Genomic DNA, 12,936 nt, shown 5'->3' with positions numbered 1-12,936 from the left:
TTCCTTAGCAGAGCAGAAAAGCCTAACTTAAATTAATTCCATGGGAGGGCTTCATAATCTTTCTTTCTTGTCCCCACTCAGACCTGGGAAGCGATCTAGTGCGCTATGATGGCAGAGTCCACACTCCTCACCTGGACAGGCTGGTGAGCGCCCGGAGCGTAAGTCCAACCACTGAAATGGTTTCAAGTGAATCCGTAGACTACAGATCAACTTTCCTAGAAGGTTAGTGTCTTCTATGAATCTATACAGATGAGGCCTTTTTAAACACCCTGCTTTTCAGCTGTCATCAGGGGGTACCTATTTTGACTAAAACTTGATTACAATTTTTTATCTGTGTATTCACTGTTTGGGACATTGATGTTGACAGAACAGTCATGGGTGCTTTCCAAGGTCAAGGTGCAAAGGATTCTTTTTAACTTTTTTTTTTTTTCCTGTTGGAGAAGCTGCTGGATATGAGGAATTTGTATTATTTTTGTATGAGGTCCATACTATGGGCAAATCCAGCCTGCAAAAGTGATTTTAAGGATGGTGACGTGAAGTGGTATCTGATTTAGTGTGTCCCTGCAAGTTCATATACAGTCATTATAAATCTGTTCTGTCAGCCCTCGATGGGAAATGAAGTTGTGTAAACTGCTACCTTCTCTTCTCTTCATGCCTCTCTTAGAAATGCAGCAAAGTAGCATCTGTATGACCCAGAAATATTCATTTTAAAAATTAAACTAATGGGGCTATAAAAACTGTCCCACTTTGGCTGAGGTTTGTGTGTCCTGGGAGGCCTGCTCAGAAAACACATTGTTTCACTTTCAGGTCTTTGAGCATGAGGGAAGAATACTTTTCTGCTGGATATATTTTTATCCTTATTGCACCTTTCTTCTTAGTCTTGGTATAGTCTGTACTATTTCAGGTGCAGTGGTATGTAACTTAATAGAAACCACCCAAATCAGGCCAGTTTCCAGTTTCCTTTATGATTCGTTAATTGCAGCAGTCAGCTTGCACAGGATGTTTCCTGATTGAAGGATTCCCAGTGGAAAAGGGAAGCCTGTGCCAGTGGTTAGAAGGGAAAGTGCTTGAGAAGTTACAAGAGACAAAACTATGCAAAAATCCTTAGTGGAGGGTAAGTCTCCAGTGATCCTGAGGCCACTGTGCACTGCCAAAGTAGAGCAGGGAATGCACCAGAGAAGTGGATTCATTTACTGAATATTCCTGAATGAATATTCACTTTAATTACTGTAAAAGGATAAAATATTAGCAGCATATAGAAAACTTGCAGGCTTACATGTAGCAACTGTAAAAACTGCTTTGCAACCGCAGCTAAAGTATTTTGCTGTACTTATTAAATAGGTGTTTGCCTTTGGTAACATAAATATGGCATGGTAAATGGAGGAGTTTGTATTTTTGCTTCTAGATACAGCAACACTGTGTTTTTCTCAGCACCTGAAGCAAGAGCARTAATGTTATATGAAAACTTCCAAGGTTTTATTCATAAATATATATAAAGCATGTCAGTACAACAACTCTCTGATAAAATATGTGATAATTTATGTTGTTAAATTTCCCCTCACACCTTTTTTTTTGTCCTTCAGCAAAATTCTGCCTCTTAACTCCACTGTAATGATTCAAGATTAAAACTGTGATAATATAAATTTAGCTTCTTAAGCCTACTGCACAAAATATTAGGAAGAAGATTTAAATAAAAGCAATTTAAAATACCTGAAGAACATGTTGTTGACAAAAATAATTTTCTCAGATAAAATGCTCCTTGCTTAACAGAAACAGTTTAATTTCTGCTCTTTTAAATTAGCTGGCTCATGTTATTTGCATGTGTAGCACCAACTGTATTATCTTCAGCAGCTACAGGATATGAATCACCTCGAGGCATTTCCCTGGTTGAATATTTACCATTGGATAAATATAGCTAGTCACCAGCAGTTTGGAAATTTTCATGAAATGTAAGGTTCCCTACYAAATTAGAACCTGCCAATAATAAAAGTTTCATATTTTTAATTGTTTACTACTTCCTCTTCTCATATTGCTGTCATCTTCCATTTGACTCTTGGTACTCCTAATCACTAGAAATCCCACAAGCTACGCTTGGCAAGAGACATCAAGGCCTCATTCCATCCCCTCAGAAAAGCAGAAGTTTTGCCACTTACTTCCATAAAATCAGGGCTGAGATTAGCATAAGTTTCTAGTGACATGCTTTCCCTCGAGTTTGGCAGATTAGTAATGCATTTTTTCATTTTCCCTTTGTGACTGAAACTTYTGCAAAGCCAAGCCACTTCCAAACTGCTAAACTCAAACACTTGATCACCAGTGAAAGAAAGCTGTTTTCCAAGGAGAATTCTGTCTGACAGGATTATAACTGTTTCTGTTTGCCTTGCAGACCAGTTTCCGAGCATGTCGCAGAACGGCTCGTGCCGACCGGCGCAGTATCCTCATTCTGACCTCTCCCCAATTCTGTCCAGTGGGGAYTCAGATTTAGCCAGTCCACTGCTCCAAACTAATGTCCACATTGATATCAGTGCCTTAAATCCAGACTTGGTCAAGGAAGTCCAGCATGTGGTCATCGGGGCTGACAGCCTCATCGTGCACTTCAGCGAAGTAATAGGACGAGGTGGGTACCAGGCCTCTCACCCAGCAAACTTGTGTTCCATTCGCACAACTGTTCATTATAAAATGGTCTGAATATGGTGACTATGTGGAACTTTCTTGYATTTACCTCTTTCAGCATCCCCTCCACCAAATCAAGGGTAGAGTAAAGGTCATGCGGCCTTCTAAGACAGACAAAGAGTTGTGTTGGAGACAACAGCAGAGMGGGGAAGGAGTCTGCTATTTATTGGGACTCCTTTGAACTGAGAGACCTGTAGGTCCCCCTAGGCCACCTCACTCCCATTCCATAGCTTTGTCATTCACTGAAGAGGACGGCCAGGGCCACCACTCCTGGGGGTGCTGGGGAGACTTCAGCAGCATCACAGGAGCCTGAGGCCCTCAAGGCAGAGATCTTGTGAACAGTACGCACGAGAGCCGGGAGGCTACATGACATTGAAACCTCTCCATAAAAGTAAATGAGGGGCAGGTGAAGAGCATGTGCCAGTTCTTTTCTGAAGGTTCCTTCTGTGCTGCTTTGCCCCACTCTAAGGTCAGGAATTTCCTTCACCACAAGCTCTCTGGTGCCTCTCATTCCTCTCTGCAGCTCAAGAACAGTCCAGTGTAACTCCCTATTCTCTTCCCTGCTTTTGTCCCTGGCACAGCAAGTCGCCTTTTTCTTGACCTTATCATCATCCTTATTCCTTTACCTCTCTTTCAGCAGGTTCCTTTCTTTTTTTCCCAACTCAAGCAAATATTTATGTCAGTGGCATTTTCTAAAAGCTATGCTAAGAACCTATCATAACCCAAGTGGGAACTGTGGGTTTCCAGTACTTCTACAGATTACACAGAAGAGGTGTCCTGTTGAATGTTAGRAACATGATTTAAAAATTGGCTGTAAATGATATTCCTAATGCATCTTCTGCAGAAAAAGAGCCACGAATCAAATAAACAATCACTGTTTCCCATCCACATATTACACTTCTTCATCCCCAAAGCAAGGGTGGGCCCTTTTCTTTCTTGTTTGAGAAGGCCAAGCTCTTCCCATTTTTAAATGCTGAAAAAAAAATGACACTAATATAATTAACTTTTTTAAATTTTCTCCTAGAAACTAGAAATGAGCCAAAATCAAAAATATTTCAGACACACCCGATTTAGGATTTGTGCCCAGGTTCCAAATGATCTGTAGTCTGAAGGGATTTTAGCTGCTTTTAAAAAACAAACATTGTGTTAATTTTACCCCAAGCCAAATTCAAAGCCAATTGGGCTCTGACCAATGCTTATGACTGGAACCTAAGTAAAATGATTGAAATAGACTTGTTCTCTGCGCTGAGCTCATACTTTACAAAATTATTTTGCTAACTGCATATATTAATATTTTTAAATGCCCAGTAAATGGTCCGTTTGTGAAGGAAAACAAAATTATTTGTAAATAATTTGATCCAATTAATTCAATGCTTATGCCTGGAGTTCCAATTTCTCTGTGTTTCCCAAAGCGGCCAAAGTAAGCTCCCATATGGAGCTTCCCCACTCTGCAAACTACTCCAATTGCATGACAGGAAAGCACAGTAATGTTAAGGATTTCTCTGTCCCCAATAATTTATTTTTATCAGCAAGAAGGCAAGTTGTCCACGGCATTTTTAGTGYTATTTCCCACTAGGAATGAGACCACCGCAGAGATTTTAGACTCATTGAGACCACAAACTGCCACTTAGTGATGCAGTCAACCTGTGATCAGCCTCAGTGGTTCCCTAAGGTTTTTGACTAGCACGCCACTCAACACTCTCCGTGGCAGATCAAGGAAGACCATAAGTCCACTCTGGCCTCCTTGTATAGCTGAAGACACATAAAGGCTGTACAGTTTTGAGGACCACGTAGCAGAGGCCTGGGAACCATTAGTGCAGTGGTCACAGTCAGTTCCTTATAACTCCTCCCTATGGCCTTCCCATGTCCTCCTGTGACCTATAACCAAGAGGAGAGTATGCTGGGAAGAGGCTGATATGTTTTTTTGTGTGCRTGGTCATTATAAGAATATGAAGCAGTTGTGGCGCCAGCCTTGTCATTATTTATACTTTCCATCTAGGTCAGGAAATCTCAATTATGCTGCAAATAGAGTTTTCATTTTATGTAATGATGGTTTTATGTAATTTTGCTTTTATGTGTGCAAGTGTTGGGAATTGGACAAAAAGTGGAGTGTGATCACTTTGTAAAAGCATAATCATTACACAGAGGAAAATACCAGAAAGCTAATTTTACTCATTAAAGTTAATCTTACTCACTTTTTACACAGGACATTTTGGGTGTGTGTACCATGGGACGTTGCTGGATAACGACGGCAGGAAAATTCATTGTGCTGTGAAGTCACTGAATAGTGAGTTACATGTTTAATAGTGAAACATTACCGTAACTTCAAAAATAACTAGAGTGCCTAATTAATTACAGTAAAGTATACTTTCAAAATAAAAAATCATATTTGCAGATGGATTTATCTCTGGAGCAACTGGCTTTAGATTGACAKGAGGCATTGCTGTATCCTTGTTCTTCAAATGAAATGTCTATGTCTTCTTTCCACAAAGAAAGAGATTGAAGAAAATTAGGGAAAGGTAGTGTAAGAAAATGAAGGAAAGGCAGTGTCATTTCCTTTTTTACTGAGGGCAGCATCATTTCCTATTCTATCAATTATTTAAGTTTATTTTTGTAAGTTGAATTGCTAAACATCAAGCAAAACTGCTGGAAAAGCAGGAAGATACTATATCAGAATTTATTCAAGACTTTCCTCAAGTTTGCTTTTCAATTCTAAATAATTTACACTAAGAAAAGGAGAAAGGGAGTTAACATTACTAACAAACAGTGTATTTGGTCATTGTAAGAAAACCTATGTACATACCGTAGTTGTAACCAGGGAAGTGGGAAGTTTGATTGTAGTTTGTAGCAGTTCTGCTACATTATGATTTGCTCTAAAGAAATGAACTGTAGTTTGAATTTTTTTTCTTAATTTTACTTCATTTTGATTTTGAATTTCTCAGGGATTACAGACCTGGAAGAAGTAGCTCAGTTTCTGAAAGAAGGAATAATCATGAAAGATTTCACTCATCCCAATGTGCTGTCCCTCCTGGGAATCTGCTTGCCCAGTGAAGGATCCCCCCTAGTCGTCCTTCCATACATGAAACACGGCGATCTCCGAAACTTCATTAGGAATGAGACACATGTAAGTACATAGTGAGGTCTACCAAATAGTAATGTAAGTTGAGCCACTCCCTGTTCCAACACCACACAACTCCAATAATTACATTACATATATAACATGTTGCTCTTACTCTCCCTTAACCTTGGGCACTTGCTAGGTTGGCACTSAGCCAGACCACAGCACTGCCACTCCTTCCCTTCCCCCTCCACATTCCTTTCTAGAATGTTTCCCAGAAATTATCAGCAATAAGTATTTTTCATTTCCCATCCATAAACCTCTTTATAAACAAATGTGTTTATTAGGTTTAAGTCAAGGGGCCCAACCATCTGCTAGTGTAAACTGGCATCTCTCTGTTGAMCCCAGTACAGCTATGCCAGGCATCACCATCTGCTCTTCTATCTCTGTACGTCACCTAGATAAGAGATCTTCGTGTCCAGATAAATACTGTTACAACTCCTGTTACTATCAAGATTTTTCTTATTATATTAAAAAACAAAAACAGCAATTGCTGTACAAATTATGAGTACTCTGTTATCAGAGATTTTCCCAATTTCTTTAAAAGACTACGGATTTCTCAAATGTGCCTCACTGCTTCTCCCAAGTATGAAACCACCAGTCTTGCCTCAGGTAGTTGCCTGAGTCCATTTTATGGTATAGACTTTCACCCATTTTCCACTGCTATGATAAAGAGACTTGTGAGTCACTGCAATTTGGCCCCTATCTCTAYGGCAGTCAACAGTAGCAGCAAAGTAGCAACAAAAGCTATGCATGTGTCTGACAAACTGTTGGGAGAGTTGAGTTTTCTGAGGTGGGGACCGATTCCCTTCCCTTTTCTATTTGTTCCATTCCACAAGCAGCAAGTACTATGCACTGCAACTAGTGCCCATGGACTTCCCTCTAATACATGGAATAATAATGTCAGTTGAAGAGGATTGTTTCACTGAAAAAAAATTATATGGAATATGTGAATGACACAAAAATCTGTGCAACCCTACTGCTACAYAACAGGTCATGTTGCTGTATAAAAGAGTCATGGGTTTATATTTATATTTAAGAATTTCAGTAGGTCCTCRCGTATGCCTTGAAAGACACCTAATCGTTTGCCAACCTCTACAAAAATCTACCTCCTTAGGTGACTGCTAAGGTTTCAGTTGTATTTTCCACGACCTAATATTGATGGTAGCTTATATTCACTTGCTTCAAGTAAAATTTCTTTCTTTATTGGTCATTTCTAGCTGATGAGTTCCAACTACATAGTTAGCATCTTCTATTGACTTACTCTAGATTCACAAATGATGAGAGATCCCAACTTACTGTTCCACTTCCCTGGAATCTATTAGTTTTATTGGTTTTTTAAGATGTATTTTCTCACTGGAGGTGTGAACTTGACCTAAATTTATGCCAGTTTTATTATGAGTGCTGGCCTGTCTTGATCATTCTGGTGGTAAAACAGGTGGGTCAAAAGCTGAAAATTGCAGCAAAAAATAAGACAAAGCTATTTGTCCTTCTGCATTCACTCTATCACTGAAAGTATTACAAATRTGAAACATTTATCTTTTATAGAACCCAACAGTAAAAGATTTAATTGGATTTGGCCTCCAAGTTGCAAAAGGGATGAAATACCTTGCAAGCAAAAAGTTTGTCCATAGAGACTTGGCAGCACGAAACTGTATGTAAGTAAATGCCTGTATCTAATTCTAGCCACATTAACACATTCTTTTGTGTAAGACAGTAAATTGAGGTAAATGCAAGCTTCCAGGGCTCTCTTTTTTTAGTCAAAATAGGCTTTTTTCATTGTTCAGCAATTATATTGATGTTTGCATTGCATACTGATGAGCTACTCAGCTTGCTAAGGGCTCACTTCTTACACATAAGCTTTTSTAAGTGTGGGAAATAAGAACAAATGAGGTGAAAGTGTAGGCTCTCAAAATCATTGGTTAGAGAATTTAAAAGGAATCTCCTTAAGGGAAGTTAAGCTGCTGTTGTCTCAACTTGCAGTGCTTCCACCGGCTCTTCAGAAGCCGCACGTCTCGGCTGCTGCACCTAGCAGTGGGGAGAGGAACACGGTGGAACTCTGTGAGAAAAATGGGAACACAAAGAAATAACAAGTCCTCCTGACAGTAATCTTTCATTACATGAGTATGAGCTTAGTTTGGCTCCATTCTACATGAAAGTTAACCCTGAAAATAAAGAGTATGCAAAGAATCTGACTAGTGTCTGTGTGGCCAGACAGTGCAGTTCACACACTTACTGATACAGTAGTTGCAGATATTACTATGTGGATTCACCCTCTAYGTTGTGAACTAATAGGACACAGTATTAAATTTAGAGCTTATTTTTACCCTGTGAAATTAATGTTTACCAATTTGGAACTACAAACGTCTGAAAAAAGATTATTCACCTGTCATACTAGACAATTACCACCTTTGTCTGTGTTTTCTTTTTCAAAGCGTGCACACTTGTGCAGTTCCACAGTCTCTGGAAAAAAAAAAAAACACTTCCTTGCAGGTGCTGTTTTCTGTTTTGTATRAAAAAAAAAAAAAAAAAGTAACGCAATTCTTAGGTTTCCTAAGAAAAATGAATTGGGTTACTAGATARGAGTCCCAACTCATCCAATTCAAGCCCAAGCAATGGTCACAAGACACTTCCATCTGGCCCACCATCTTTTTTATGATGGAAGGGGTAGACACTCTTGGAAGATCTTACTGCAACATGGTTTGCCAGAGAGGTTATGGATTCACCATCCTTGGAGATACTCAAAACCCAGCTGGACATACCTCAGAGCAACTTGCTCATTGACCCTGTTGTGTGCAGGGGGTCGGACAAGGTGATCTCCAGAGGTGCCTAACAACCAAAACCAACCTAAACATGGAGATGTCTCCAAGTAAAACGGAGAGTAGTCTTAAGTATGCCAAGGCCCATGTTCTATTTTCTGCCATTGTTAYTGCTTATTAGTACAAACACTGAGCTTAGGAAGAGCAAAACCAGGGAGATCTCCTGGTATGTCCATTTGTTTGGGCTGTAACCAGTTTAGAATTCTTACGCCTTTCCGATCTTGCCCAGTACCCATTTCACTATGGACACACAACACTTTCTCAGTTAGGAGACTAAGTTATTAGATATGAACAGCCATTAGGATAATGAYAGGTCCTTCCTCGTCCAAATTGAGAGCAAACAGGAAAGTGATACCTTGATTTGTAAATAAAAATGAGAGGTTTCTAAAGATAAGAAGAAACAGCAGTGTAAGTAATCATGTAGCACTCAGTATCAAGATGTATAGGCTATTAGCAAAGATCTTTTTCTACAGAGCTATTGTTTTAAGAGAATGGTAATTTGAACTGCATTATCGAAACAATATTAGTAATTTCCTGAGTTCATTCACTGTGTTAAATGGGTATCAAATATATCTGCTGCACTCTCTCGTTTGTGGCATTAGTTAACTGTGGCATTAGTTAATAGATGCAAGATAAAGGACTRTCTTACGAAGTCATAGTCTCAAAAATGCAAGTCAGTCATTGTAAGCCACCATCATTGTAAATCCCATCTGCTCAGCTACAGATAATACTTTTTGTCATTTCTGTAGGTTGGATGAAAAATTCACCGTCAAGGTTGCTGATTTTGGTCTTGCTAGAGATGTCTATGATAAAGAATACTACAGCGTACACAATAAAACAGGAGCAAAACTGCCAGTGAAATGGATGGCTTTAGAAAGTTTACAAACTCAGAAGTTCACAACAAAGTCAGATGTGGTAATGTACAAACCTATTTGTATCATCTGATAATTTCTCTCCAATCGCCAAAGGCATCTTTCTAGCATTTGATGAATGGACTAATTCCAAACCAGAATTTGTGTTTGAATATAACTTTAGTTTACCTAAGAATAAGAGACCGGTTTTGTAGCCAGAAAGGGTATTTGCCCCAGCCACAAAGCAAGACCTGATTACCTGTTACTGCTCGGGAAAGCATTAGGAGTTAAATCCAAGGGAAACTAAGGATACCTCAAGGAACCAGGYTGCAGCTGAACCCTGCTATAGGAAGGGCTTGGGAAAGCTCGACAAAACAGGTTAGCTTTAATACTCTTAAAATTTAATAGGTCTCAAGAAGACTTTATTTGCTTTATAAGTGCTTACTGACTGCCCATGGCAATCTAAATATTACCTGGCAGTTYATGAAGAAATATATATATATTATATATGTATATAAAAACCTGAAGTTATTAGTTGGCTAGATCAYTTTATATTTTAGCCATCCTTTCAATACAGATTCAGATTAGCTCACGGTGCCCAGAATTTTCACCAGGTATCTTTGCTTCAGTATGTATTTACACAGAGTTAATCAGATCACCGGCTCATGTACATTGGCCGAGCTCCATTAACCTCGAAAGAGGCCAGCCAATTTATACCAGTTAAGTAGCAGGCCTATAGGCTTTTATTTTGCTTTCATTTACTTAGCTGAGTTTCTCTGGCTCTTATTTAAGTGGTTCCCTAAGTCCCTACAGCATTTATTAGTCCACTTAAAAGAAAACTGAATACAGTAAAGTAACTTTTCAAAGGGAAAATCCATGCATTTGAATGCTTAAATCTGTCAAACTATACTCTGAAAGTGGAGTGTAAAGCTCTCCAACCCAATGATTTATTATTTTTCTTTGTTTTCTAGTGGTCCTTTGGTGTGTTGTTATGGGAACTTATGACAAGAGGGGCACCACCTTATCCTGATGTAAATTCTTTTGATATAACTGTTTACTTATTACAAGGAAGAAGGCTACTACAACCTGAATACTGCCCTGACCCACTGTAAGTAAATAGTTTGCAAAACCTACTGCAAATGCCACTGATCTGGTGTTTCAGCAAGTGAGACTGTGATCGAAGGGAGGGTTTTTTAATGTTTTTTTTCTCCCCCTTTTTACATGATTTCATATTTTTCACTTTTATTTGAATGGCAGGTATGAAGTCATGCTGAAGTGCTGGCATCCAAAACCTGAGATGCGCCCTGCATTTTCTGAACTTGTTTCAAAAATATCAACGATCTTCTCCACTTTTGTTGGGGAACACTACGTTCATGTCAATGCTACTTATGTCAACGTGAAGTGCATTGCTCCCTATCCTTCTCTTTTATCATCACAAGACAACACAGACATGGATGTAGACACATGACGGGTATGTCTGAAGCAGAGGAAAATGCATTCTTAGTAGTATGAACAAAAAGCAAAATATTTTGTCCACTACTTTTCACTGCCCGGTCTTTGTGAGAACACCATTGCACATGCTTATGTTGTTGCCCAAGTTGCACTAGTACAAGGTCATGATGTTGTGTTGTTTAAGTCTAATGGATTCAATAAACCATCACAGCAATTTCCAACTGTTTGGACAACTGCATCACTTTACCAAATGGAAATTCTTGTGTGCTGCCATCCAGTGCTAGTGCCCACAGTTCTCATTAATTTGTGCTCAGACCCAAGCACAAGGATTAGTCATCAGTGCCATGAAGGAGAATGTAGAATACCAACCACTGAGGCTGGAAGGACTATCATTGTTGCATGTGCTTTAGGAAAATGAGCAGTGCAGACAGAAATGGTTTTTACACAAAAGGCTAAGACAAACAAGAAGAGTTACAAGACTGCAAAACATATTTTTCTCCTACACAGTCCAAAATTTGGCTCTTTTTTTTTTTTTTTTTTTTTTTTTTTTTTTTTTTTTTTGCACTATATCAACCAGATTCTTGGAAGACAGGCAGCCAGGAGAGCCAGCCTCATGGCAAATGTCTAACTACAGAAGTCAGCATTAAAAAATGGCATGCCATAACATATGCGTGCCAGCCTTGCCAGTCCTCTGCTGTAGTCAGGCGGTACATAACATGAAACAAAAAGCACCTAGCTTAAAGCATTCCTAGCGCCAACCTCCATCTACTTCAACATCTGTTCCAACATTCATCTACTTATTTTAGTAACACCCTGTATTGACAGATCTCTTATTGAAGAACTTGAAGCCTCCGTTTCCCTCAGTAATGAGCTCTCCGAGAAAGAAAACACAAAGGCACCCAAAACAAGTACCCAGTAGAGGCTGCACGGTGCTAGAAAGAGGAGCAGGGCAGGTTGGCAGCCCTCGGAGCTGCTGCCCGTGAGTCGTGCAACGTGCAGCTGGAGCTCGGCCACCCACCGGCCCGGAGAGCCGCCCACCGAGGTGAGGAAGACCATGGTGCCGCAGCCGCCCCCGGCCCAGAACACCCTCTGTGCCCTAGCAGGAATGTTATTAACTCTTCACGCCAACCCTAAGGACCTTAGGAGGAGTCATCAAAAGAAGAAACAGCGTTGGGCCYGCAATGCAGTGAACTGTGACATCCATTTTAACTTCAAATTAGGACCGAAACAACAACGTTGAAGAGAGAGTAAATAAAACTTGCATTCGTTAGGGAAGAGTACTGTAGCTTTAGGGCAAGCATCACATGTCGTTTCTGTTCCTGTGGAATTCTGTGCATACTACTGTATAGCTCCTTTAGTATAGGATAGAACTGGGTTTGTTGGTGTAAACACATAAAGTATTCTATTTTTATATTAAAAAAAAACTTTATTTTTAATGACATTTACAAGGTTTGGTTAGGCCACAAAAATACTGCACTGTGAACATTTCAGAAAATGTATGTCAACATACATGATTCATAAATCGTAGCAACCTTAAAAAAATACTGTGTAAATATTAAAAAGGAAAAGAACTGACTGCAAACACACTCCACCCTAAGTATAATATCTCCGTTGCTGCAAGCCAACCATTTTAACATATTCAAAGAGAGATACTGCAGATAAAGAACTGAWACAGGGGAGATTTATTGTCCTTAGGAGACATTGTTGTAACTGCAAGATTTATAATGAGGGCAGAGTGTGTAGGCAAACGGCGAGCAGATACTATTGTATTTTACTTCATCACCACTTTCATTTCAGAAAAACTTTCATGTCTGCTGAGAGCAATGCTAATTGCAGATTGCTCAAGGACAAAAGGCTTTGCTGCAGGCAAAAAAATCATCTCTACGGTTGTTGAAACAGCTAAGGAAGTTTATGACACACAGATTTGGAGAAGATACTCCAGACTTGTACATACATGCTTGAGGAACGCTGCAATGTGAAACAGAGGACGTTTTTACTATTTATGAACTTTGCTTAATAAAGTTAA

At 39.4% G+C, this 12,936-nt stretch overlaps 1 protein-coding gene across 1 annotated transcript in view; it reads left to right on the top strand.

The window, feature by feature from the left end:
* The window catches only part of MET (MET proto-oncogene, receptor tyrosine kinase), a 65,055-nt gene extending 53,691 nt beyond the window's left edge, over positions 1-11,364 (top strand). Inside the window, exons 13-20 of the mRNA XM_026033229.1 lie at positions 82-222; positions 2,384-2,614; positions 4,877-4,957; positions 5,613-5,794; positions 7,337-7,446; positions 9,357-9,522; positions 10,430-10,566; positions 10,716-11,364. Coding sequence (XP_025889014.1) covers positions 82-222; positions 2,384-2,614; positions 4,877-4,957; positions 5,613-5,794; positions 7,337-7,446; positions 9,357-9,522; positions 10,430-10,566; positions 10,716-10,926 — 1,259 coding nt within the window. The 3' untranslated portion in view covers positions 10,927-11,364. The remainder of the gene's footprint in view (positions 1-81; positions 223-2,383; positions 2,615-4,876; positions 4,958-5,612; positions 5,795-7,336; positions 7,447-9,356; positions 9,523-10,429; positions 10,567-10,715) is intronic.
* Positions 11,365-12,936: the final 1,572 nt, after the last annotated feature.

This window comes from Nothoprocta perdicaria, unplaced genomic scaffold, assembly GCF_003342845.1.
Source record: "Nothoprocta perdicaria isolate Ctin4 unplaced genomic scaffold, notPer1 scaffold_125, whole genome shotgun sequence".
Classification (NCBI taxonomy): Eukaryota; Metazoa; Chordata; class Aves; order Tinamiformes; family Tinamidae; genus Nothoprocta; species Nothoprocta perdicaria.
The sequence above is the reverse complement of the archived record's forward strand: the minus strand, read 5'-3'. Positions and strand labels throughout refer to the sequence as shown.